The sequence below is a fragment of the Perna viridis genome, chromosome 3 (genome assembly GCF_037379345.1).
Source record: "Perna viridis isolate PV_CMFRI_1.1 ecotype Kerala chromosome 3, ASM3737934v1, whole genome shotgun sequence".
Lineage (NCBI taxonomy): Eukaryota > Metazoa > Mollusca > Bivalvia > Mytilida > Mytilidae > Perna > Perna viridis.
In genome coordinates, this window is record NC_142447.1 from 42269305 (window position 1) to 42293709 (window position 24405).

Here is a 24405-nt window from a genome sequence, read left to right on the forward strand (position 1 = left end):
AAGGTCTAAAATGTGTAACCGGAAGTTATTGTACCATACTAATAATTGACCATTTCTCACTTTCCTGTCCAAATTTTACGTTATCTGAAAACATTGTGTAGTTAAAACTTCACTAGAAGCCTTTGGATAAAGTTTAGAAATATAGACCTTTTGAAGGCAGAAAATCGAATAAAACCAAGTTTTTCGAAATACATTTAAAAAATAATTAATTCTAGCTTAGCCATCATGTCATTTGTTACATATTTATCAACTTTCAGCTAGAAATATCAAGTAACAATGAAGAAATTGGTATAATAGTAGTTGGGTACGGGGAAAAGTTGGTACGGGTACGGTCACGGCTTACACATATTAGTTCTACCATTCTAAATATGAAAGTCGGACTTGGAATACCCGGCGGAAAAAAGAAGAAAAAAAATATGCATCTATCAAGGGTTGCGTTTTTTTTTACTACTTAAACGGACTACTGCATGACCTATACCATTTATGTTAAAAAGGAGACTTTAAAGTAACAGCGAAAAGCAGGAAGTCATATGACTGATCACATGATACAAACATGACAGATGGGAGTAACAACAACAGATTGATTTACATGTGATTTTGTCATGTGTTCCACAATGACATTTTTGATTATTGTGCAGGAACAGTTTTTGGTAAGAAATGAATTAAATTAATGGAATGTAAAAATAAACTTATGAAGTTATGAAATTTTAACATTTTTTTCAAATTCAATTGACTTCGAGATCATTTACAATTAATGTTACCTTATGATTGCAATACAGGCACCATTGTATACGTTTTTAATCATTTTTTGTGCTTATGTCTACTGCATTTGACTGCTTTGCTGTGTCAGAAAAGATATCACACTCAATTTGGTAAGTAGGGAACAAAAACTGAGATTAGGGATAATGTTGTACCCCTCTTCGGTGGGTTTTATATCCATTTTAATTTATAAAGTTTAGAAATTGTTATATTTTAGTTATTAGTGGGAATACTTATTGTATTTGAATTATTACTTCTGAAGACGTTATGCATGTGGGCCTCAAAATTTCGCATTTTATTTATTTTAACTTGAGTCCTTGTTACTTTTGAAATTATTAATGAAAATAAACATATGCAAAAGTTACGAAATGTACTTGATATTACCAAGGATTTATATAAACATGTAGCAAGGACTGGAATCTTGCACAATTTTACATAGTACGATAATAAATATGTTGCGTGGGGCAAGATATAGCGAGATTACCCATGATGCATTTTGTTGGTGCTGAGGATGCCCTGTTAATGGCAGACGATTTCCATCGCTTCAACATTTCATCATGATAAATATAGGTATTCTGACCCGTATGGTTAGGAAAACAAATTAAAGTATCCCACCTCAAGTTGCCTTCAGACTTTTTCAATGTTTTTTTTCATCAATACCTCAATATTCGATACCTTAATCCCTTATCAAATTTTCAACCTGGTCCCACCTTCGAAGGCATACTTCCCTCCTCATTAAAAATTCTAACTTCTTTTTCCGAACTCGATCAATTGTCATAAAATTTAATAAAACTTGTTCAAAAATAGTATGAGGGTGTATATAAGGAGTTGTAGCTTTTACTGCATTTGTGATATCAACTTTTATACAACCCTTTGTTTTGACTCCTGACTGCATAGCCCCACCTTCTAGAGCGGTTACCCTCCTCATTTAAAATTCAAATTCCTTCTTTAGAACCCAATCTATCATCATAAAATTTATTGCAAATTGATTAAAAATGGTCCAAGGGTGTATATAAGAAATATTGTAGCTGTAACTTCCCATTCTTTTGTAATATCAACGTTTTTATTTGAACAACTTTTGATAAAAAAAAAATGGCGACCAGAGTCACTCCCTCCAGAAAGGATTCCCTTCTAAATTAAAGTTCTAACTCCTTCCTCAAAACCCAAACGACTACCATAAAAATTTGTTTTCAATTGATAAAAATGATTTGACGGTGTATATAAAGATATTTATAGCTGTAGCTTCCCCTGCTTTTGTGATATCAATGTTTTATATGACCTATTTTTGCTGTATATGCCGCAAGTAGCTGTGGCTAGTATACTGAAATCTCACCACACGAGATATTGAGATAATTTATGAGATGCGAATCCTTCTATATTTAACTCCTTGATAATACACAGATATTAGCCATATTTAGATTTTTATGATGGATGAAAAACCTTAAGTTTATAATGTATACTTTGTGCATATCCACCCAATTCAAATATATTGAATATCATGTGGAAATTTGAAAAATATGTACTCCAATAATATTAAGTATAATCAAAATTTACACCTTAAACTTACAAATTTTATTGTCTACATCATTCTGATGAATAGTTAAAAAAAGGCTATACATATTTATAAAACAGAAGCAATATATGGACAAAATTTAAGTCAAAAAGGCTTCTGTAAATTAAGAGAATATAATTAAAATTCAAATTTGAATTAATGGGTTAACTTTGTTTAAAGATATTTGTGCATGAATATATGACAACAACCTTGTTATAATAGATGTGTTGCTTCTATCATTTCAGGAATATTGAAAGACATAATAAACAGTCAATCATCAAAATGTAGTTTACATGTACAACCAGAAGTTTCTATTAACTCAGTCAAAGTGGACATAATTTAGGGAATATTCACTACTACTAGTACTAGTTTGTAATTAGAATTTGCAAACAGTTATTATTAAAAAAAACAATTGCATCTACTAGGTTTAAAGGGGAGTGAGGACATACCTCTGAAGGAACTATCAAATTACCATAACACAGCTGCTGGATTCCAGCATTTGATAGAAGATAAGCTTCATTGCAAATTTTTACTTCCAAAATGTCCAGTGCACCTGTATTCCAGAAGCTTCCTTTGTCTCAAAGGCTTGGATTTAGTATAGGACATGTTTTAAATGATCTGACAGCCTCTATGTGGTTCAGTTACTTGATTATTTATTTCCATCAAGTGAAGAGATTTAACAATATATTGGCTGGACTTTTAATGTTGATAGGACAAGTTAGTGATGCATTGTTTACACCATTCATTGGATTTGAATCTGACAAAACTGTTGGATTTTGTCGGATGGGAAAGAGAAAGTCTTGGCATTTCATTGGTAAGTCTTGAAAAAGAAATACTGTAAATGGAAAATATATATATGTTAACTAGAGTCGGGGGACCATATTTGCTGGGTTCTACTTTTCGCCACCCTCTTTTTTGGCTTATAATACTATTTTTTTCTTCCAAAATTAGGGACGAACTATTCAAAAGTTTTAATTGATGCGATTTTGCTTGTAATGTCTTAATTTGAAACAATATCACCTGGACTAGATAATAGAATCAGATATTTGTTTTCATAATAGATTTCATAGGTCGATTTATGTAAAAAATGAGCTTGTCTTGTAATTTTTAAGATCATTAAAAATTCTTTTTTCATCAATTTTGAAGTTGTGAAAAGGAATTGCTCTTGTAAGATTCCTTTGAAAAGTATATTTCATTGATTTACTGTCAAAATGTAGCATTTTGTTTCAAATGAAAAAAATGGCGAAAATAGGTTCCCCTAGCGAAGTTACAACCTTAATACTTGCATGCTTATGTCTTTGCACAAGTGTACTTCTAAATTTCTAAATATCAATTTTCTAACTATTGAGTTATGTTTAATAATTAGTAAACTTCATTAAATCAGCAGTAGATATAATTCCCTTGAAGGAAAAGATACATGTTAAAATCTCAGTAATATGTCAATTTGAAGTCGTCGTGCCTGATACAAAAAAATGTATATGTTTTACTTAAATAGAAAACCTCTTGTAGTGGTTTAGCTTGGGTACCATTTACTAAAAGAATTCTAGGTCTGAGAATACTCTTAACTGATATTGTAATACCAATGATCAAAGTCTTTTTATTTTATGATGTCACAAATACTGAAGAATATTCTCAGACTTATATTTAAAAAAAGTTTTAAAGTACTGGCAACAAAATGTTGAATACTTTTCATTGTAATTATTGTGTGGTTTCGGTTTCATTAGACCTTGGCCTGCTTTTCTATACTTAATTGGCTGGTACATTTGTATTTTTAACAATAGACCACATACAGTATTTTCATGGTGACATCCAACCCATTAAAATACTTTAAAATACTACAGAAGTGAAATACAAATATAGTCAATTGTATTTGGATCAAAATATATGTATTCACTAACTTGACAAAAATTGACCACTGGACCATTTTGTTGTATGATTTGTACATTGGTATAAGCTATATATCTGTACAAAACACTTTTTGAAACATGATTTTACTAAATTATTGACATGTTAATTGAAATATATTGAAGTGAGATTAAAAATTATATCTTGATTTACAGAGTGATATATTCACGTGATAGATAAAAAAAGATACGATGATATTGTACTATTTAATCATCAAATGTCAAACACTATCCAGTAGTTATATTTGTATAGTATTTTTATACAGATGTTCCTGTCTGTCTGTTGGTAATTCATAATGAAGGTGTTGCAGACCATACAGGTATGTGGACCATACATGTACAAACATATGGATGTTTAAAAAAAAATTGTCCAGAATGTAAATTGTACATGTACAGTCAAAGGTCCTGTGTTGTCTTCATTGTGAATTAGCAGTATACAGACATGACATAGAAAGAAAACTAAAATATACACTTTGTATACAAGTATCAGCTAGTTATTAATAATATTTATGTTATTGTATTTTTATGTCTTTTATGTATACTGGTAAATATCAATAAAATTGGTACCAATTACATGTTTCAGGTACACAGGCAAAATTATTTCACATCATTTTCACATTAATTTCACGTGATTTTCACCTGAATTGAGCAATTAAACTTTGTGACAGAGTTCATGTGAAATTCAGGTGAATTTAGCCTTCACATAAAATTCATGTGAATTGTTCACAGGAAAATCATGTGAATTTCACATGAATTCCATGCGAAGCTTAATTAAAATGAATTTCAAGTGAAGAATATTTGCTTGTGTACATTGTACATGTATGTTTAGTAAAGAAGTCTAAGCCAATTGCAATTTACTTATATATTAGGAATAAATGCATCTATCTCTTTATCTATTTTCAGGTACTATATGTGTTATTGGGAGTTTCCCATTTATATTCAACAAATGTATAGACTGTTCAAAATCAGTAGATTGGGCACAATTTATATACTATGCACCTTTTGTTGTCATCTTCCAGTTTGGATGGGCTTCTGTTCAAATCAATCATTTATCACTTATACCAGATCTTACATCAGATGAAGGCGAGAGAGTTGAGCTGAATGGCATGAGGTAATAATTTAAAGGAAGCCACTGTGATGAAATTAGTTTTTAGCTCACCTAGCCATATGAGCTAGTACCGTCACTTGGCATCCTCGTCATTGTTGTTAACAATCTCTAATCTGTTTTCTAATCTCTTCTTCTGTGAAACTACTGGACCAATAAGAATAAAACTTGATGTAAATGTTTCTTGGGGTATTCTGTATGGAGCTGATATGGGGATTTTTGATCTTTCAGAAAACATGGAAGTTTTTCACATATACCCCATAAATGTTAGGTTTAGCCAAATTCTGACAGGACAGAAGTGTTCAGCATGATGAGATCTATCTGTGGTCAAATTTTCATTTTAATCCTTTGTTTTTTTTTGTTAGTTTTTGTTATTTCTTTCAAGAATATCCTCCACAGATACTGCTTGACCAATTAAAACCAAACTTGGTATGATTGTTCCTCAGGGTATTCTGAACTAGTTTGTTGATTTTTGAACCATCAATAAAACATGGCCACTGTTATTTGAAATAGAAAGTATAGTTAGAAGTTTTCCTCATATATACATTTTATCTCCAAAACGGTTTGGTTTAGCTAATTTTTTTTCAATTGCTAAAATGATCCTTATGATAAGGCCTACAAAAGTCTCCATTGGATCAAAGTGTTGGTTGACTCCTTGTTAGAGTTATCACCCTTTAAAGGCAAAAAATGAACCAGGTGAGCAATTCAGGATCATGGGAGTGTCTTGTTCATTGAACCAATAGGCCTGAGTCTAATTGACTTATATTGTAAGATCTGTTGTAAAAAATTTTGAATTTTTTCAAATTTTCATAAGTCAATAAAACTCAGCCTATTGGTTCAATTGAAAACTAATACCGGTATTCTAATTGCCTTATAAATCACATGGTAAATTACATTTATGAAATAATAGAAAAAATGTCAACCAAGAGGAGATGTTACATCCAAAATTATGTTAGAACAGGAAATTAAATACATGTAATTTACAACTGCTAACTGTTTACTTCAAATGCAATTGTTAATTGCAAGTAAAGTAAATGTTTCATCGGTCATGTGAACAGGACCATATAATCTATACTTTAATCAGTGAAAGAACTGAGGGAAGAAAATGAAATACCAGCCATAGATTTCTTAGTTGTTTAGCTTTATGCTACTACTGTGAAATCTGTCTATACTGATCCTTAAATAAACCAAAAACCTTTCTAAACCATGCACTTTTTAAAGTCACTTTGTATCAGTTTATTGGTATTGTGAACCTGGGTAAGCCAAACAAATTCTACAGTTCAAAAAGTGGTTCAGTTTAGACAGGTTTCATTGTATTAGTTTAGGTTACAGACCACCAATTCAACCAATCAGCATTCGGAACGTACGCAAAAATAGTCCTACGCAGAAATTACCCCTGTTCCTCATAGTGCTGTGAAAAAAGTTCTCATTTTATTTAAAAAATTTAAACAGTTTCTGAAAGGAAAAACATTTCTGTACATTTTATAGGTGCATTTTGCTTCTTGTGATGTGAAGCCTAATCTCCATAATGATTTTTAAATATACCCCTATCTTGTGAAAACACTGGGATTTCCCATGCTATTTATAGACCCTTCACTTCCGGTGACCAGTACTGCACTGCAAGTCTGCTAACCCCACATGCCATTCTGAGGATTGTGAGCTGACATATGTAGAATCATGCTGATATATAGTCCTCTGCAGGTTAAAGTTAAGGTAAAGTCCAGAGAAGCCATTGAATATTGTGAAATTAGCATAGAAGCCTATGGAAAGTGGAATTAGTGGTTTTTAGCCTATATATGTACTTGTATGTACTGGTACATAGAAATTACTGCTTAATTCCATCAAATTTACTGAGTATGATTTATTGTGTTTATATTGTTTAATAGGTATGCCTTCACTGTGTTGTCAAATCTTGTTGTGTTTGGTGTGTTCTGGTTACTTTTTGATCTGAATGAAACTAGTAAAGATGCATCTATGCTTGATCACACAGACAGTGAAAGATTTAGGGTTGGTATTACAATGTAACGTATTCTAACATGTACTACTGGAACTTGTTTAGCATAGTAATAATGTGTTTTACTGGGAATGTATTTAATATTTACCTTGCTAAACAAACTACTTTGATTTTGAACAGACATTTTTGTGCAATTGATATATATTAATTTTAATAAAAATGTTACTGTATGTATGAACTTACTTTTTTAGTGTAAATTAACATGTTTTAAACACAGATTTTCATTCAATCATTTGGTTAGCTTTCATTTTTCCTTGCTACCCAGGCCAAGCTGTATATTTTGTCGGGGACATTACAGGGGACTGTCTGGCTATTGCGTCCAAGACTCAGTGGACCGAGCTGCATACTTTGTTGGGAACATCTTTGATATTTTATTGCATTACTAATTCCTGTATAGTGATTATAGTTGTTAGCAAATTAATAGTACCCTTTCATGGTAATCGTCTACATAAACCCTTCAGTAATCAGTGCTTTTGTTTTTATTTTACCTTCGACATGAATTTATTGTGGTAAGGGTTCACATAACATGATATTTCATTGTGACCTTTACTTGAGGCTAATTTTTTTAAAGAATACACTAGACTTAGATTATTTTTTGTTTGTGTATCATTGTAATGTTTGTAAATATTAAACAATAAATGAGAAAGCGAAAATATTTTATACTTTAAACTGGATTTAATTTTTATAAAAAAAATATCTTTACAGAACCTGGTTTTTATAGCAGTAGGAATAGGGATTTTGTTTAGTTTCATATTTCACATGGTTGTACGAGAGAAAGTCAAGTGTAATCAGGATATAGATGCTGAGGACTCCATAACAGCAGATAATGTGTCAAACTCAATAGAGGCTTCAATGCTTAGAAAAGTTATGATGACATGGAAATGTTGGCTAAAAGAAAGACAGTTTTATCAGGTTTGTTAACTACCGGTAGACCTAGACTTGATTTTCTTGCTTGAGCTGGTAAAATGAAAGGTAAATTGTCAACAAGTGGAGGCCAAAGAAAATATTGTTTTAATTTTTTGCTACAGTGTTTTAGTGAGAACAACAAAAACATAGAATAAAAATGGGTCTGACACTTGTTTTTTTTTGTCTCAGGTTTTCTATTATCTTTACACTGCTATAATAAGGAAACAAAGGACAGTAAAACATGAGATCTCAATTAAAAAGAAATAATCTTGAAAGTTTATATTTTCATATACTACATGTTCACACTGCTTATGTGTAGCTCCATTTTATATATCTTAAGTAAAAAATACACATTTATTTGTAGGTCCAATGATACATGCATATTGTTGGTGATAAGTTCATTTTAATGTCAATACAGGAATGACATGCATATTGTTGGCAATGAAGTTCATTTTAATGTCAATACAGGAATGTCTCATAACACATTTTGATAACTGTAACTAATTCTGTCATAAATTGCACATTGGTAATTTTTCGCTTGTTTTATAAACTAGATTTTTGTTTAATTATTTTGTTGGTTGTGATATGAATTATATAATTTCAGATTGCTGTCATTTATATGTGCACTAGGTTGTTTGTTAATGTTTCACAGATCTACTTGCCATTGTATATTACAGAAACATTACAGATGGAAAAGGTATTTTTGCATCATTATCATTTGATATGTGTTTTCTTTATCCTTGAATGAAGTATGGTACATTTGAACATAAGAGACTACAGTAATGTAATAATCTTTCGTGACATTTCAACTTATGAAGTTAATTCATTTTGAAATTAACTAGCTTTATTAATATAATGTCTTAATAGATTGATTCCAATAATTACAACATAAAATCATACATATTTAGACGAAGAGGGTTCTTAGGCCATCTAAAAATATTTTTTAGATTTGAGGCCCTTCCTTATCTGAAGAAGATGCATCTCCATTATTTTTATGCCCCTCCGACAAACTGTCGGGGGGAGGGGGCATATTAATTTACCCCTGTCCGTCCATCCGGATTACGCATGATCATGGCTTGTCCGGCTATCTCCTTGTACAGTTTTTGAACTACATCTAAAATATTTTACAGGATACTTATACACATGATGAAGGTGTGCAGGTCCAAAGGATTTTGATTTTCTTGAAATATTACTGAAATTGGTGATAGTTACACTGAGTCATTTTACTCAGAAATATATGGATCATGACTTGTCCGGCTACCTATCTCATCGTACAGTTTTTGAACTACATCTAAAATAATTTACAGGATATTTCTAAGTTGGTGAAAGTTAGACTTCATTTTCGTCAGAAATAGGGCTATATGGCTTGTATGGCTATCTCTTTATCTAAAATATTTTTGCAGGATGTTTCTACACATAATGATGGTGTGCAAGGTCATAGGATCTTGATTTTTTCGTGAAATATTACAGAAATTGGTGAAAGTTAGACTTAGTCATTTTTGTCAGGTATAGGGCTATATGGCGTGTATGGCTATCTCTTTATCTAAAATATTTTTTGCAGGATGTTTCTACACATAATGATGGTGTGTAATGTCATAGGATCTTGATTTTTATGAAATATTATGGAACTTGGTGATAGTTAGACTTTGTTATTTTTGTCAGAAATATATCCCAAGCAGCAAAATTAGGAATTTGCTATTGGGGGTATTAACATTTTTTATGTGTCCATTAATACGTCCATCAGTCCTCTTTTCCTCATTGCGACTAGTCTGACACTACCAAACAGAATTTCATGACACTGTGGCCAGGATACAATATGTAGATATGCATATATTTAGGAATTTCTGATCCCCAAATTGATCCCCAGACCATGAATAACACAAGTCTTGGATGGATTTCTGAATCTGCAAACCATGTTTTTATACAACAATAAACATGTTCCTAATTTAGCAAATCTAGGGAGCAGGGCATCATTAGTGTCTTACAGACACATTTGATTTACTGAAAAAAAAATCACTACTAATAAATGAGGTGGGGGCTCCTGTGATAAACAGGGCTTCTAGTTTTCAGACTATTAACAATGTTAGAGGCAACCTCAATTGCTTTTTTGAAGCATTGAAAGAGTAGAAAGAAATGGTACCGAAATTGCTTGAAAATGAAGAAATTAACTTTGAATGGCCTAATGTAAAATCTATAAAATACAAATACATTTACATCAATCAGTATATATTACAGTGAGACTGGTCAAAACCGAACCCTGTATAAACTGAAAACCTGTCTAAATAAGACATTTTTTGGAGTCCTTTTGTATCAGTTTAAATGACTTGAACCTGGGTAAACAGATTACCTGTGTAATCTGAACAATTTCTACATTCCAAACAGGGTTCAGTTTAGACAGGTTTTACTGTACCAGGTATTCATGTAATATTTGTATTTCAGGATAATGTTGCTGTTATGCCTTTGGTAGTGTATGTAAGTGGATTTTTCACATCCCTGGTAATGAGACCAGTCAACAAGAAAATAGGTAGAAAAGTAAGTCTCTTTTTGTCATTGATTAATATTCAAAGGCTATTTGTAGTAAGGTTATGTAATACTTGTTATTTTAAATGAATTATGATATGGATTTAGATCATTGTAAGACACTTAATAATGTTTCCTTTTGAAAATTTGACTTCTTTGTAGCAGTAAATTATGGAGAAAATTTATACAATAAATAGGATAATTAATTGGCTAAAATTTATACAATAAATAGGATAATTAATTGGCTATCAGGAATAACCAAAATATAACATCTGGTGCAGAATGCTTGAAGATTTAATTCATGTGTGGAACAATATCCACACACTTGTTAGACCTAAATGTTTTTTGGCTTTCATGATCAGTTTTTGGTTGTTCACTCTTTTCTATTAATTATCCTATTATTATTTTTGAGACCCCTAATTAATTATAGACGATTTTTAGTAATTGCATATATATACCAATATCTTGTGTCTTTCAGGCCACTTATATTATAGGTATTGTATTTGGTATGTCCTCGTGTGTATGGTTGTATTTCTTAACCGTAGGAACCTCAAAGTATACATATGGTGCTGCTGCGCTACTGGGAATTGGGGGATCAACCATGTTGGTTACCTCCCTTTCTATGACAGCTGATATGATAGGAAAGAACACAGTAAGTGGGATTATTTAATTGGTATGACTAGAACAATTAGAACTTATTTAGCTCATATTCATATTTATGTAGATTCTTTTGACCTTGTATGGAGTTTAAAGAGATGAAGCAAAGATATTGGAACAATACTTAGACAGTCAAAAGATCGATACTGAAAGAATAATTATTGTTCACAGAGAAAAAATTTTCATAGTTTTCATGGTCTGACCAAACTATGAATTTAAGTTTCCATTTAAACTGTGCAGTCCCAATGCAATCCACAAATTAAAAAATCTAGGAACTTATGAAATTTTGTCAAACTATGATTATTGATACTCATGAATATTAGTACCTTGGCAGTAATATATGAAAGTGAAAAAAAAAACACACATTTTAGTCACCAGATGAGACAAACAGTGAAATGTTCTACTGAAGGCCATTATTAGATCAGAGGTCGTAGTTCAGTTTTTACTTCTAATTATATTACATTTATACAAGAATATTTGTTTATTCAGCTGTCTTTAAAATCATATTAAATTTTATTTAAATTCAGAAAATCATTTTTTTTACAGGAAAGTGGTGGTTTTGTGTATGGGTCCATGAGTTTTACAGACAAGCTATCTAATGGTGTAGCCGTTGTCCTGATACAGTTTCTACACCCCTGCACGTATGTTACATCTTCATTATTTAGTTAGTTCCAAGTTCGTATTGGTTTGAGTAGAAAGCACTCACACAAAAAAATACAGTGTTGTGTTACTTCTGGTTACTGTGATAGTTTTTAGATATATGTAAATAGATACCAGTATTAAATTGTTGAAGGAATTTTGATGGTTCATATTGATACACAATTTCTGATAACGCGAGTGAAACAATGACCCATATGCCAGCACTCCACAGTATTGTAGAACTGCCTAATTTCAGTCTTGTAATCTGAAGCTTTGTAACATTTATCACTTTAAAAAATTGTCAAGCATCTGTAAATCTATATATTTAGAAATAGCTCAAGCCAAGGCCTTCAGGATGCAGTAAAAAATTTCTGGAATAAAATTACCCACAGCATATAGGGTTACCATAGAAACCATGCAAAAGTATTCGAAAATTTGCAAAAAAGTTCATAAAATCAGGTTTAAAAATATCAAATTTCCCGCAAAATATCTGAAATTTTTATTTCAATCCCTGAAACTGTTCAAACTTTTCCCTTCAAAAACCCCTTCCTCATATGGGCATCGCCGGTTAGATTTTGAGCTATTTCACTTTGTAATCCACTTATTAAATTTAGCATGGTAAAAAATTGACTTACTTTCACTTTCACAATGAAGTCAAATTGTCATTGAAAAAAAGCCCCTTCAACATTGAAAATATATAAAACATTGCAAAATACTTTTAAAAGTCCCCTTTTTTCAGAAAATGTTTTATCAACAATAGATTCTTCATTTTTAATCACTAAAGCAACCACCGTTTTCCATTTATGTCATTTTTCATCCCTAGCCAAAAGTGCGAAACTAAACTAAACTGTGGAGTGCTGGCTATGTTGTTGAAAATATAAGTTATGTTAAATGAAATTGTTCTAACATATAAGAACTGACACAGATTAAACATCTGTAGTTAAATAAACAATGTAGTATGAGATATCGGAGTCCTTTTAAAGGTCACTAATATTAAAGCAGTCCATAAGATTCTTAAATCTGTTGTCTCTTTATATATCTTACATTTTTTTCAATATGTTATAATTGTAAAATTACTACAAATTTTGTAGGACATGTTGCCCACATTGTGTAGGCTACTACCGAACAGTGCTGACATTTGTTCCAGCTGGTGTAGCATGTGTAGCCCTCATCTCAGTATTAACTCTTTTAACTACCAAACTGGGGACTAGAGGAAAACAAGGTTTGTTGATTAATTGTTAACTTATTGCATCATTGTCTTTATGAAGGGTAAAAACTAAATTATCAAACTAAATAACTCTAGGCAGCAGTCAAAGGGATAGTAAAAAAGGAAAGTCTTTATAACAAATGGCAATATCAGGGTGAAAACTGGGAAGTTGGAAACTGCCATGATGGTCCTGACTTGGTACAGGTATTTTGGATGGAAGTCATGTGTAAAATCAGGTTTTATAGAACTCTAAACTTCTTACTTCAATTACAGTTGACAATTTCCTGTGTATTACAAAATTTACAGGCAGCATAAAGTTGCCACAAGTCAAAGTTGGTAAAATCAGTAGTCAAAACAGTACAAAAGATATAAACAAGAACTATTGAAAAAGAAACTTATTACAATTAATATACAAATAAAACAAAGAAGACACCTACTGCTCATGCAGCAAAAGATGCCTTCAAATTAGTTCTTGAACTTTATGGGGAAGACATGTCAAGTTCAAGACAAACCACACAAAAAATTGCAATCAAATAATGGTATGTTGTTGTGGTCATTGTCATTGATGTCCATGTCATCGCCTGTAGATATCTATTTTCATGCCATAGAATCAGATGGTTAATCATCATGAAATATATATTGTTTTTAGGTTACAGACCACCAATTCAACCAATGAGCATTTGGAACGTACGCAAAAATAGTCCTACGCAGAAATTACCCCTGTTCCTCATAGTGCTGTGAAAAAAGTTCTCATCTTATTTAAAAAATTTAAACAGTTTCTGAAAGGAAAAACATTTCTGTACATTTTATAGATGCATTTGCTTCTTGTGATGTGAAGCCTAATCTCCATAATGATTTTTAAATATACCCCTATCTTGTGAAAACACTGGGATTTCCCATGCTATTTATAGACCTTTCACTTCCGGTGACCAGTACTGCACTGCAAGTCTGCTAACCCCACATGCCATTCTGAGGATTGTGAGCTGACATATGTAGAATCATGCTGATATATAATCCTCTGCAGGTTAAAGTTAAGGTAAAGTCCAGAGAAGCCATTGAATATTGTGAAATTAGCATAGAAGCCTATGGGAAGTGGAATTAGTGGTTTCTAGCCTAATATTTGACCAAATTATGTGAACTTTTGAGCAGTTTACACTTCATGAACCGTAAAGCAGTTTATGAATAACCATAAGCTGTCCAAAAGTTGTTATGAAAATCCCTGCCTGTGTTTTTCAGTCAAATTTCAGATATCTCTTATAGTTTTCGTGTTTAAAGGGGTCATAGGGACTACACCATGAAAAATCATCTTTTTTTTTAATTTTTGGTCTGATTTTGAACATTTTAAATGAATTTCAAATTTTGTACAATATAGTGTCAAAACCAATTGTTGTGTCAATAATGAATTGTAACCCCCTATGCTTAAGTTTGTTCAAAACTTATTTTGTGTCCATACTTGTCCTAACTGTTCAGGGTTTGACTACTGCGGTCTTATCATGCTGTGCTCCGTGAGGCTTTTTATTTTCACTTGGCACACATTAAATTTCTGTTTATTTGACAATAGGTGCAAGCCCCTCATGGCACACCCCTACTCCACAGGTTGTAATGTCATTATTATGTTTTTTTTCAATTTTGTTCATTTTTTGTCATCACACTGGCATTGAATTTCTTCATCTACAAAACATATCATTTATATGATACTTTAGGAGCAAATTTTCTTAAAGATATTAAATTGGAAGCCCTTAAATACTTACAAAACAAATATATGTCAAATGTTGTAGTGGGATAAGAACAAACCCTAAAAACCAATTATTATTAACTTAATTGCAGAAATAGTAAATGACAGGTAAACATTATTAATGAAGGCCTTATCAGGATATCTTATGTTTATCCAGGGAAGAAATTTTCAAGGGGAGTTTGTATATCTGGTAAGCCTGAATTGTAGTTGGCAAAATTTTAGATCAAAATATTGGGACTTACCAGCTAATTTTTGGAAGCAAAAACATGACTGTAAGAATCCAAGCATATTACCCTTAAATGGGTAATTTTCACAGTTCTGAGGGAAAATCTAAGAGTGTGCCTATATGAATATGGATGTCCTTAATGGTAGATGATTAGGAACACTGCATGCTTGCTGTTGATTTCATTTCTATTTGTGACGTTTCTTTTCCTCTCTCATGAGATATTTTGGTAAAGCCTTCATATAATTTACGGTAACTTGGTTTGACCTGACAAGGAAAATTAAACATTGATCTAGATCACTTAAAACTATATCAATAGATGACTTGTTTGTAATTGTAGTGCATGTTGCATCCATCCAGCTGCCCCATAGCTGAGATCTTTCTTGTTTTAACTCCTGTGATTTTTTAATTTTTATAATTACTATTATATGGTCTGGCTTCCATTTCTGCCGCTTCCGTATTTTAATGGTGCAACATATATAACAGTGACTGGGATTAAAATTTTTAGAAGGATATTTAGAATCTCGGTGGGCCACTATTGAACATTCTTTTGAGGAAAAAAATGATTTTAATGGATAATTTTCAGATGGAATGTAATAAATAGCATATGGCCCCTTTAAGTCCAGTCACTAGACTGTTTGCTTTATGCTTCAGTAATTTTAAGCTATATTTTTTTTGTTTTTTGTTTTGCATGATTAGTTTTTCTTGTTTGTACTTTTATGACATTTGTATATAGTCAGTTATAAGTGCTCTTTAGTGTTGCTTGTTCTTTGCATATATATGCCAACTATAAATAAATTTACTCACCTACTTACTAACTCACTGATGATTTGTTTGCTGTCAGACTAGGAGTGGCAAATTTCTAAAAAAAAAAAAATCAACAAAACATGTCATTTACATGTGTTTGGCACTAGAATAAAGAATAGGCCCAGCAGTCTACTACTCATTCATTTTCACTACTAGAAAGGCTGATTAGTTTCCAACTGGGTTCAGTTGCTCTTATCATTGTATGAAAGATAAACTAGAGGCTCAAAAGCGCCTGAATTGCTAACTTGTCTCAATAAGCACATTCTTATTTTGTAAAAGTGTTTTTTCTTAGATAAAAGTTCCTAACACTTATACCTAAGGAACAATCATATCTATTGTCATCAAATTCTGAGGAGAAAAATGTTTTTGAAAGTACTATCTTTGAAATAGCAAAAAGATGTTGAAAGAAGGAGTCATCAGACAATTTGAAATATGGAGACTTGTGAGGCTTTATCATAAAGGTCGTAAAGGTCGTTTTATCAATGAAAGTTTTTTCTTACTGTTTTAGCTTTCAAGATATTGGCTAAAAACTGCAAAAACCATCATTTTCACCTTTCAAGGGCAATAAATCCAACAAGAAGTTTTTTTGAAAACTTTGACGCAATGGAGACTTCTTGTAGGCCATACCATTAGGATCATAACATCAGTGAAAGTTTTTTCCTCTCTATTATAGTTTTCAAGATATTGGTAGAAAAATGCTTAAACCGTCATTTTTCACCTTTCAAGGGCAATAACTCTAACAAAGAGTCGTCCGACAACTTTGACTCATTAGAGACTTTGGTAGAGTCTTCAAGCTTGAGAAAGAAGATCACATTAAGTTTCAAATATCCCTCTTAGATTTTGAGATATAAGTAGAAATTAGTGTCAACTCTTGTGGTCTTAAAGTAGCAACAGCGGCCATGTTTTGTGATGGATCAATAATCTAAACACCGCTTTTGTGCAATATACCCCAATGATCATCTATTCAAAGTTTCATATACTTCTGCCTAGTAGTTTCAGAGGAGAGGATTATGTTATTAAAAGGGAACACCACAAAAATGTGTTTACCATTTATAACTATCCCAAAAATGCACATCTAGGAAAATGACTAGTGTTTATGCTTCATACTTGTAATTGAAAAACTGAAAAAAAATCATGGCCATAAATTTTGGTGTTTTTCATTATGGCATACATGTAGTTTGACTGTATTTGACATTATGATGATTTTTAAAATTGTTCTACCTTAGAAATTCAGGGAAAATTGATGAAATTTATAATAAATAGTATGGAATTAATCATGACGATAACATTGTCAAAGTTAGCATAGTCATCCATATAGATTTACTTAGCAGCTGAAGATGGAATTTACTTCAGGGGCTGATTTGAGAAACATTTTTGGCAATTATAAAAAAACTTTATAAATTGAAGTAATATTTCAAAATTCTCAAAGATGGAAAGTGAAACAATTCCTTATATATCAATTTCTATACAAACACAATGAACTATTTTGTGTTAATTTTGAGGTAGTAGATGGACATGCTTCATATACACTTCTGTAACTATAAATCTCATGGAAATATAAGTTTTACATGCTCATTAATTTGAATAACCAACATTTAAATGATAGTATCTATTTTAAGAATAAGACATGTCATTTAGGCTTACATAATATCTGTTTTAAGAGCAAAGCTTTCTTTATATTACACCTTTTTTTTTTTTTTTTTTTTTAAATTTTTGCATATTCACCATTTTGAAATTTTGAGTCAATTTCAGTGAGACTAATGGAGAGGATTGTTGACAAGGGTTCACCTAAACCCTACATGAATGGTAACAGAATATCCTACGATACCGACGATGACAGTGAAGCTGTGAGACAGCCTTTGATTAAGAAGAACCCAAGTATACATAGTTGATAGTCAGCAAAAAAACAAAAAAAAAACCAAAACAAAACAAAACATGCCATGTTGATTATTTATTTATTTCAATGAAAATATATATTTTAAAATAATTTATATCAGGTATAAGTTTATGTTTTTTGTATAGAAGATTTATACAAATAAACTGTCTATATTTGATATTCTGAAAGAAGTTGTGCAATAAAAGTTATTTTAAATGTGAGAGGTTTGTAATGTCATTGAATCAGCCTATCATTTCTTATTTGTAATAGTTTTCTCAGACAAATTTTGATTGAAACTGAGGTGTGTTTTATTGTAAGATGTTATTTTAGTCTCAAGCATCATTAACTTCCTGTTTGACAAATTTTTTCTGATCTTTGATTTAGTTTTATGAATAATTGTACAACTCCAGTTATTTTGTTTAATTTTAAAGAGATGTAATTTAATTGCCTTCAGTATATGTAGTTAAGATAAGATGGTTAACTTTAAAAAAGAACGTATTTTGAAAAGAAGTGATGAAGGAAATTATTTTTTTTTTGGTTTTTGATCCTTCAGGATCAAAATACCTTATCTCACCAGTCCATCTCTGAAACTTCACTACTATTTCTGAACTACACAAAAATATAGTCCAAATATAATTTGTTTTTGTATTATTCAAGACTTCTTTTATTCCCAGTAAATATGGCTTCTTGCAATTATTCAGCAATATTGTATTATTTCTGCAAATAAAATTAAGATCTATTCTTCATATCAACTGAAGATTTGAGGGACTCCATTTTTTGCCTTGATAGATATTAAGTAATAAATTTGCATTTAGGGAATTTAATTCTTGCAGTAATTGGTTTTATTTGAGTTATAAAGTGTAGGATAAATACTCAGTTAAATAGATTTTTTAATGTAAATGCACATACCTTTTGGACAGGTTTAAAAATTTTGGAAAAAGGTGAAATAGAACAAAATTTGTTAATGTGTGTAAAGTTGGGTCAGTAGTATGTATTAACATTCAGTTTATATGTATTAGGGAAAAAAGCATTTGTTAATAATATGAAAAATTCATATGTATGATCGCAGTTTTATTTTGCGTCATGTAATCTTTGAAATTTTGTTCATACAACAGATTTCACAAGAATCAAAAATCTCCTGTGCTAACAGCACTTTGATTTCTCATTGACAATGTTATCATGATTTTTTTTCTAAATTATGTCTCATCTGCCTTGCCAATTTGAAGTGTTGATAATATTGATTTACTTTTGTGTTGTGTATATTTATATATTTGACCAGTGAATATTTCAGGGTTCAAATAAGCAGTGGCCCAAATCCTAGGGACCTCAATTACTGAACCAGGACTGTTGAAGTTCATTTAGACTAAGTCATAGATCTTCAATCTCTAACATGGATTCTCTTTTGAGGAGGTTATTTTTGTCAACTTGACCTGTGACTTGTAATTTGAAATAATTCAGAACCTTGAAAGTTAATTTGAAGCCCTGTTTTTTTATAAGGTACAGTATCTGATGTGATTGATCAAAATTAATGTATTTATTATATTTAAGTGAATTGTATGACCTTAGGTGTAAATATGATTAGGTTTATACTTAGGGTGCAGTACACAGTTACATTCAGGCTTACACTTTTATACACAAACCTGTTCTAACTTTGTAAAACTTAAAAGTGAAATTTGGTAGGTAGATTGGTTATATGTAGTAAAACATTTTTTTACATAGACAGATGTTATATTTTATGATGGCAAACAAAATACTATTTTACAAGCATAATTTAAATGCATAAAGGTGTAAAGAATATTTCATTCCCTAGTTTTATTGGGTCTTCTCCTCAGAATCAGCTGGCTTTTACCCATGAAAAATTGGTTATACACTGAGCTGGTAGCTGCCAAATATTCACCTTGCAATAACATGGAAAGTGTTATGCAGATATGGGGTAAATCTGGATATTTTGTTTTTTATGACAAAATGAAGGTCTACTTTTACAAATATTGCTTTTGTTATTTCTAAGTGTCTGCCTTTTTTTTAAAAAAAAAGTAGGACTTTCACTGTAGTCCTGTTTTCATTTTTACTTTCAGTTTACTTTTATGTTGCTGGATTATACGGGGCAACTATTTCACTGTACCTGTGTGAAATGTTTGTCTTGGGGCCAACTGCTGCCTTCCTTGTGGTGTGAGGGTTTCCTCATCATTCATTGCAGACCCATTAATGGCTTTGTGCTAACATTTTTCATCCTGATGGGGTTGTAATCTTTTTGACATATACACCATATCCATGAAATTGAGTTGTATCTATGGCAATATGCATATTCACTGACTGGATAAATTGTTAAGTTAATTTAAATTCCATTTCAATGGAAAAAAGAATGGATACATATGCACAAGCATCTATGACCAAAGAGTTCACTCTTTCATTTTTTCTATAGGTTGGTGAATGTACATGTTTCTTCATACTAACGCTTGATAAAAGTTCCTGCAGTTTATCATCGACAGTTTTAATTTCGATGCAGGAAAATCTGGTTTGACGTCAGTTTGATATCCTTATGTCAAATGTACTTATTTCATAATTGACCTAACTATATAGTATTACATATACCTCATATCCAGAGGCAGATCCAGGGGGTTTGCATGTGTTCCTCCTAATTCTGCTGTGCAGAGTTGCTTTACCCGATGTGAAGTATTCCCATATGTTTTCCCTAATTCTGCTGTCCAGAATTGTTTAACCGATGTGAATTACTTGTATTCCCATGTTTTCCCCAAAATCAGTTGCCCAGGGTTGTTTCCCAGCCCCGATGTGAAGTATTACCATGTTTTTTCCCGAATCCTGCTGCCTAGGGTTGTTTTCCCCTTATATGAAGTATCCCATCTGTTTTCCCAAATTCCAGGGTTGTTTTACCAATGTAAATTACATATATTCCCATGTGTTTTCCATAATTCTGCTGCCCAGGGTTGTCTTCCACTGATGTGAAGTGCTTCCATGTGTTTTCCCCTAATTCTGAGATCCATGGTTGTTTTACCAATGTGAATTACATGTATTCCCATGTGTTTTCCCTAATTCTGCTGCCCAGGGTTGTTTTTCCCTGATGTGAAGTACTCCCATCTGTTCCCCCTGATTCTGCTGTCCAGAGTTGTTTTACTAGTGTGAATAACATGTATTCCTGTGTGTTTTCCCTAATTCAGCTGCTCAGGGTTGTTTTATCTTGATGTGAAGTATTTCCATCTGTTTCCCCTAATTCTGCTGTCCAGTGTGGATTACATATATTTCCATGTGTTTTCCCTAATTCAGCTGCCCAGTGTTGTTGTCCTTGATGTGAAGTTTTCCCATGTGCTTCCCTAATTCCGCTGCCCAGTGTTGTTGTCCTTGACGTGAAGTTTTCCCATGTGCTTCCCTAATTCAGCTGCCCAGTGTTATTGTCCTTGATGTGAAGTTTTCCCATGTGCTTCCCTAATTCAGCTGCCCAGTGTTGTTGTGCTTGATGTGAAGTTTTCCCATGTGCTTCCCTAATTCTGCTACCCAGGGTTGTTTTCCACTTATGTGATGTATTCCCATGTGCTTCCCTAATTCTGCTGCCCAGGGTTGTTTTCCACTTATGTGATGTATTCCCATGTATTTTCCCCAATTCTGCTACCCAGGGTTGTTTCACACTGATGTGAAATATATGTTATATTCATCTTTTTTCAAAAATATAAATGTTTTTTTTTTTTTTTTAATTTGAAATGGAGTTATATCTTACTATGTAAGTTAGGCATTGAGTAAAGGTACACTTAATCCTGATATTATTTAGGGGTCATGTCAGTTTACTAATACACAAAGGTATCAAACAATTTAGATCAGAAGATCGCATTATTTTTCAATAAATGAAAGTGGCGGCTGTTGGTTTTTTTATGAACAATTAACCTGTACAGATTTATACAAGTAATATATTGTACAAAATGGGGGATAACTCAATATATACAAGATTTGAAATAGCTTTTATGATTTTTTTTATAGTTATCCAGTCCAATTAGATATGATATTTCAACTTGTTACATTTGGTATTGGATAAACAATTGAAGGTAGTTTTTATAGTATTTTCTAGTCATACTAGAACTAAACCTTTAGGTAGGCATGAAAATTATCACTTAGACATTGACTTTAAGAATGGAGACTAAAGAGATAGTAGTAATCTTTTTTGTAATGCTATATACTGTCTTATCTTACTTTGTTTATGAGGTAATTTTTTACATAGTAAATAAGTGTAAATCTGTAAATTTATGTACTTTTTAATCTAATTATATAGATTAAGTTAAATGCATTGTTTTTTTTTTTGTTTTTTTTTGTAAATATATAGTCAGTTTTGGTTATACTGTAGAAATATCAGGTTTGAATATTTGAATATGAATATTCACCAAGCACAGTCAGAATTAATCATTTTTGGTGGTTGTCATGTATTATCGATGCATACAATGTACTGTTGTTTTAATTTATTTGTTTCTTTAAAAATAAAACAGAAAATCATTATGATAAAGATAATGTTTTGTTTGTGTTCAGCTTGATAAATGAATCAAGCCTCTAAGGGAAAACAGAAGAAAACTTACTGGATATTTTTCACACCATGTAATGAAAACTCAGGGTGTAAAAGCATTATCTTTTTGTACATGTAATATGCCTAGTTTATGACATTTTTTTTTTACTTTAATATGTCCTTATTTAACTGATTTTAAACACTTTTCCTATTGCCGTCACTTGGTGTCTGTTGTCATCGTTGTCATCGTCATTAACAATTATATAAAACTCTTCTCCTCTGAAACTACTTGACTGATTAGAACCAAACTTGTTATGAATGTTCCTTGGGGTATCCTGCATAGAACTCAAGTGGGGATATTTGATTCGACGAAAAACATGGCAGCCATTACTAAAAATAGAACATAGGGGTCAGACAGTAGTTTTTCACATATATTTCCAAAACCGTTAGGTTTAGCTAAATTCTGACTGAAGTTAAAGTGTTCAGTGTGATGAGATCTATCTCTGGTCAAATTTTGGTTTTAATCTGTTAAACCATGTTGGAGTTATTGCCCTTTATCAACGATTTTTGCTATTTTTAATGTTATTTCTTTCAAAAATCTTCTCCTCTGACACTGCTCGACCAATTGAAACCAAACTTATTATGAATATTCCTTGAGGTATCCTGCATAGAACTCATGTGGGGATTTTTGATTTGTCAAAAAAAAATGGCCACCGTTACTAAAAATTGAACATAGGGTTCAAATACTAGTTTTTCGCATATATATCTCCGAAACCGTTAGGTTTAGCCAAATTCTTTTAATTGCTGAAATGATCTTTATTATAAGGCCTTCAAAAGCCTAAAAGATATCACAGTTGTCAGACGTCCCTTGAAAGATGAAAAATGATGTGGTGCTCACCACAGGTAAGACGATGTCTAAAGTGCATTTTTTCCAAAGCTTGTTCCCTTAGATGGTCATTTAAGCCAAAAATTGTTCATTACATTCGTAAGTGGAAGGTCAGAGGTCCCCAGAGGAGTCACTCATGAGAAAAAATGAGGAATTTTTGCAATTTTTGGCTTCAGATTGGCCTAAAACCGGAAGTGGTTAGTATGTATGATTGACATCGTGGGAATGGTGAGAGACATCATTATTCTATAGAAACCTGGTGAAATTAAGCACAGTGGATTAAATCTGTTGTTGTTAGAGGCCAATAATTGAGCCCTACCCCTAAAAAAATCAAAACTTTTTGTGGCCTTCTTAGCTTATGACCTCTTGTTCAGATGTCAAGCCCCTATTTTTGATAAAACTCTGTATGATATAGCCTAATTTTAAAGCACATTCACTCTGCTTGCATATGAGATCAAATTGTGGTTTCCAAAGCTAAAAATAAAATTGCCAGTATCCAAAAATCGGAAAACAGCCCATGACAATATATATACGGTACCTGCATGGTAAGGGTTAAGTTCTTATAAAACTCTGCAACCTCTTTGATTTCCAATGTCAAACATCAAGATCACAGCACAAATAACATATCCTACATACACTTTTAGAAACAGTATTCATTGAATGAAATGTGATCGCATTAAGAACATACTAGGAGCCCTTATGAAATGACAGAAGTCAACTACACAGGGTCACTTTGTTAACCCTACAAGATCTTTGTGAACACTAGAGTTTACTTCCTTCAATATAATTTGTTCCTTACACAAATATGAATCCCTGGTGAATTAAAAGGTAATAGGTCGATCATGAAACTAAACATTTTAATTTTAACAATTAAAATTTCTTACCAATAGTGATTTTTTTTTCTTTTGTTATTCATGAGGACAATCAGCAGTCCTTTTCACAAAAAGCTGTGAGTGCAAAATTAATTGTTAATTAAGATGTGATAAAACTTTGAACTGCTGTCGTAAATTGGGATACTTTGGTGCTTTTTCCCAAAATATGGGTCTTTATTTTGGTGTATTTAATTTTGGTGGTTGCCCAACATTTTCATTGGCAATTTTAGCAGTCTACTACT

The 24405-nt window shown here is 31.8% G+C and overlaps 1 protein-coding gene across 3 annotated transcripts; it reads left to right on the top strand.

Moving 5' to 3' along the window:
• Positions 1–367: 367 nt before the first annotated feature.
• On the top strand, positions 368–22408 carry LOC148622333 (major facilitator superfamily domain-containing protein 12-like). Of its 3 annotated transcripts, XM_088572170.1 has the most exons (12): positions 369–650; positions 2557–3125; positions 5119–5326; positions 7207–7327; positions 8040–8246; positions 8845–8937; positions 10680–10772; positions 11239–11412; positions 11964–12058; positions 13148–13278; positions 15091–15106; positions 17781–22408. In XM_088572170.1, the coding sequence occupies exons 2-12, from the start codon at positions 2852–2854 to the stop codon at positions 17803–17805; spliced, it is 1437 nt and encodes a 478-aa protein (XP_088428296.1). In that variant the 5' UTR covers positions 369–650; positions 2557–2851; the 3' UTR covers positions 17806–22408. The 3 variants fall into 3 exon arrangements, with proteins under 3 accessions (XP_088428295.1, XP_088428296.1, XP_088428294.1); XM_088572169.1 differs by lacking the exons at positions 15091–15106; positions 17781–22408 and adding an exon at positions 13913–15070 and having other exon boundaries at positions 368–650; XM_088572168.1 differs by lacking the exon at positions 15091–15106 and having other exon boundaries at positions 371–650.
• Positions 22409–24405: the final 1997 nt, after the last annotated feature.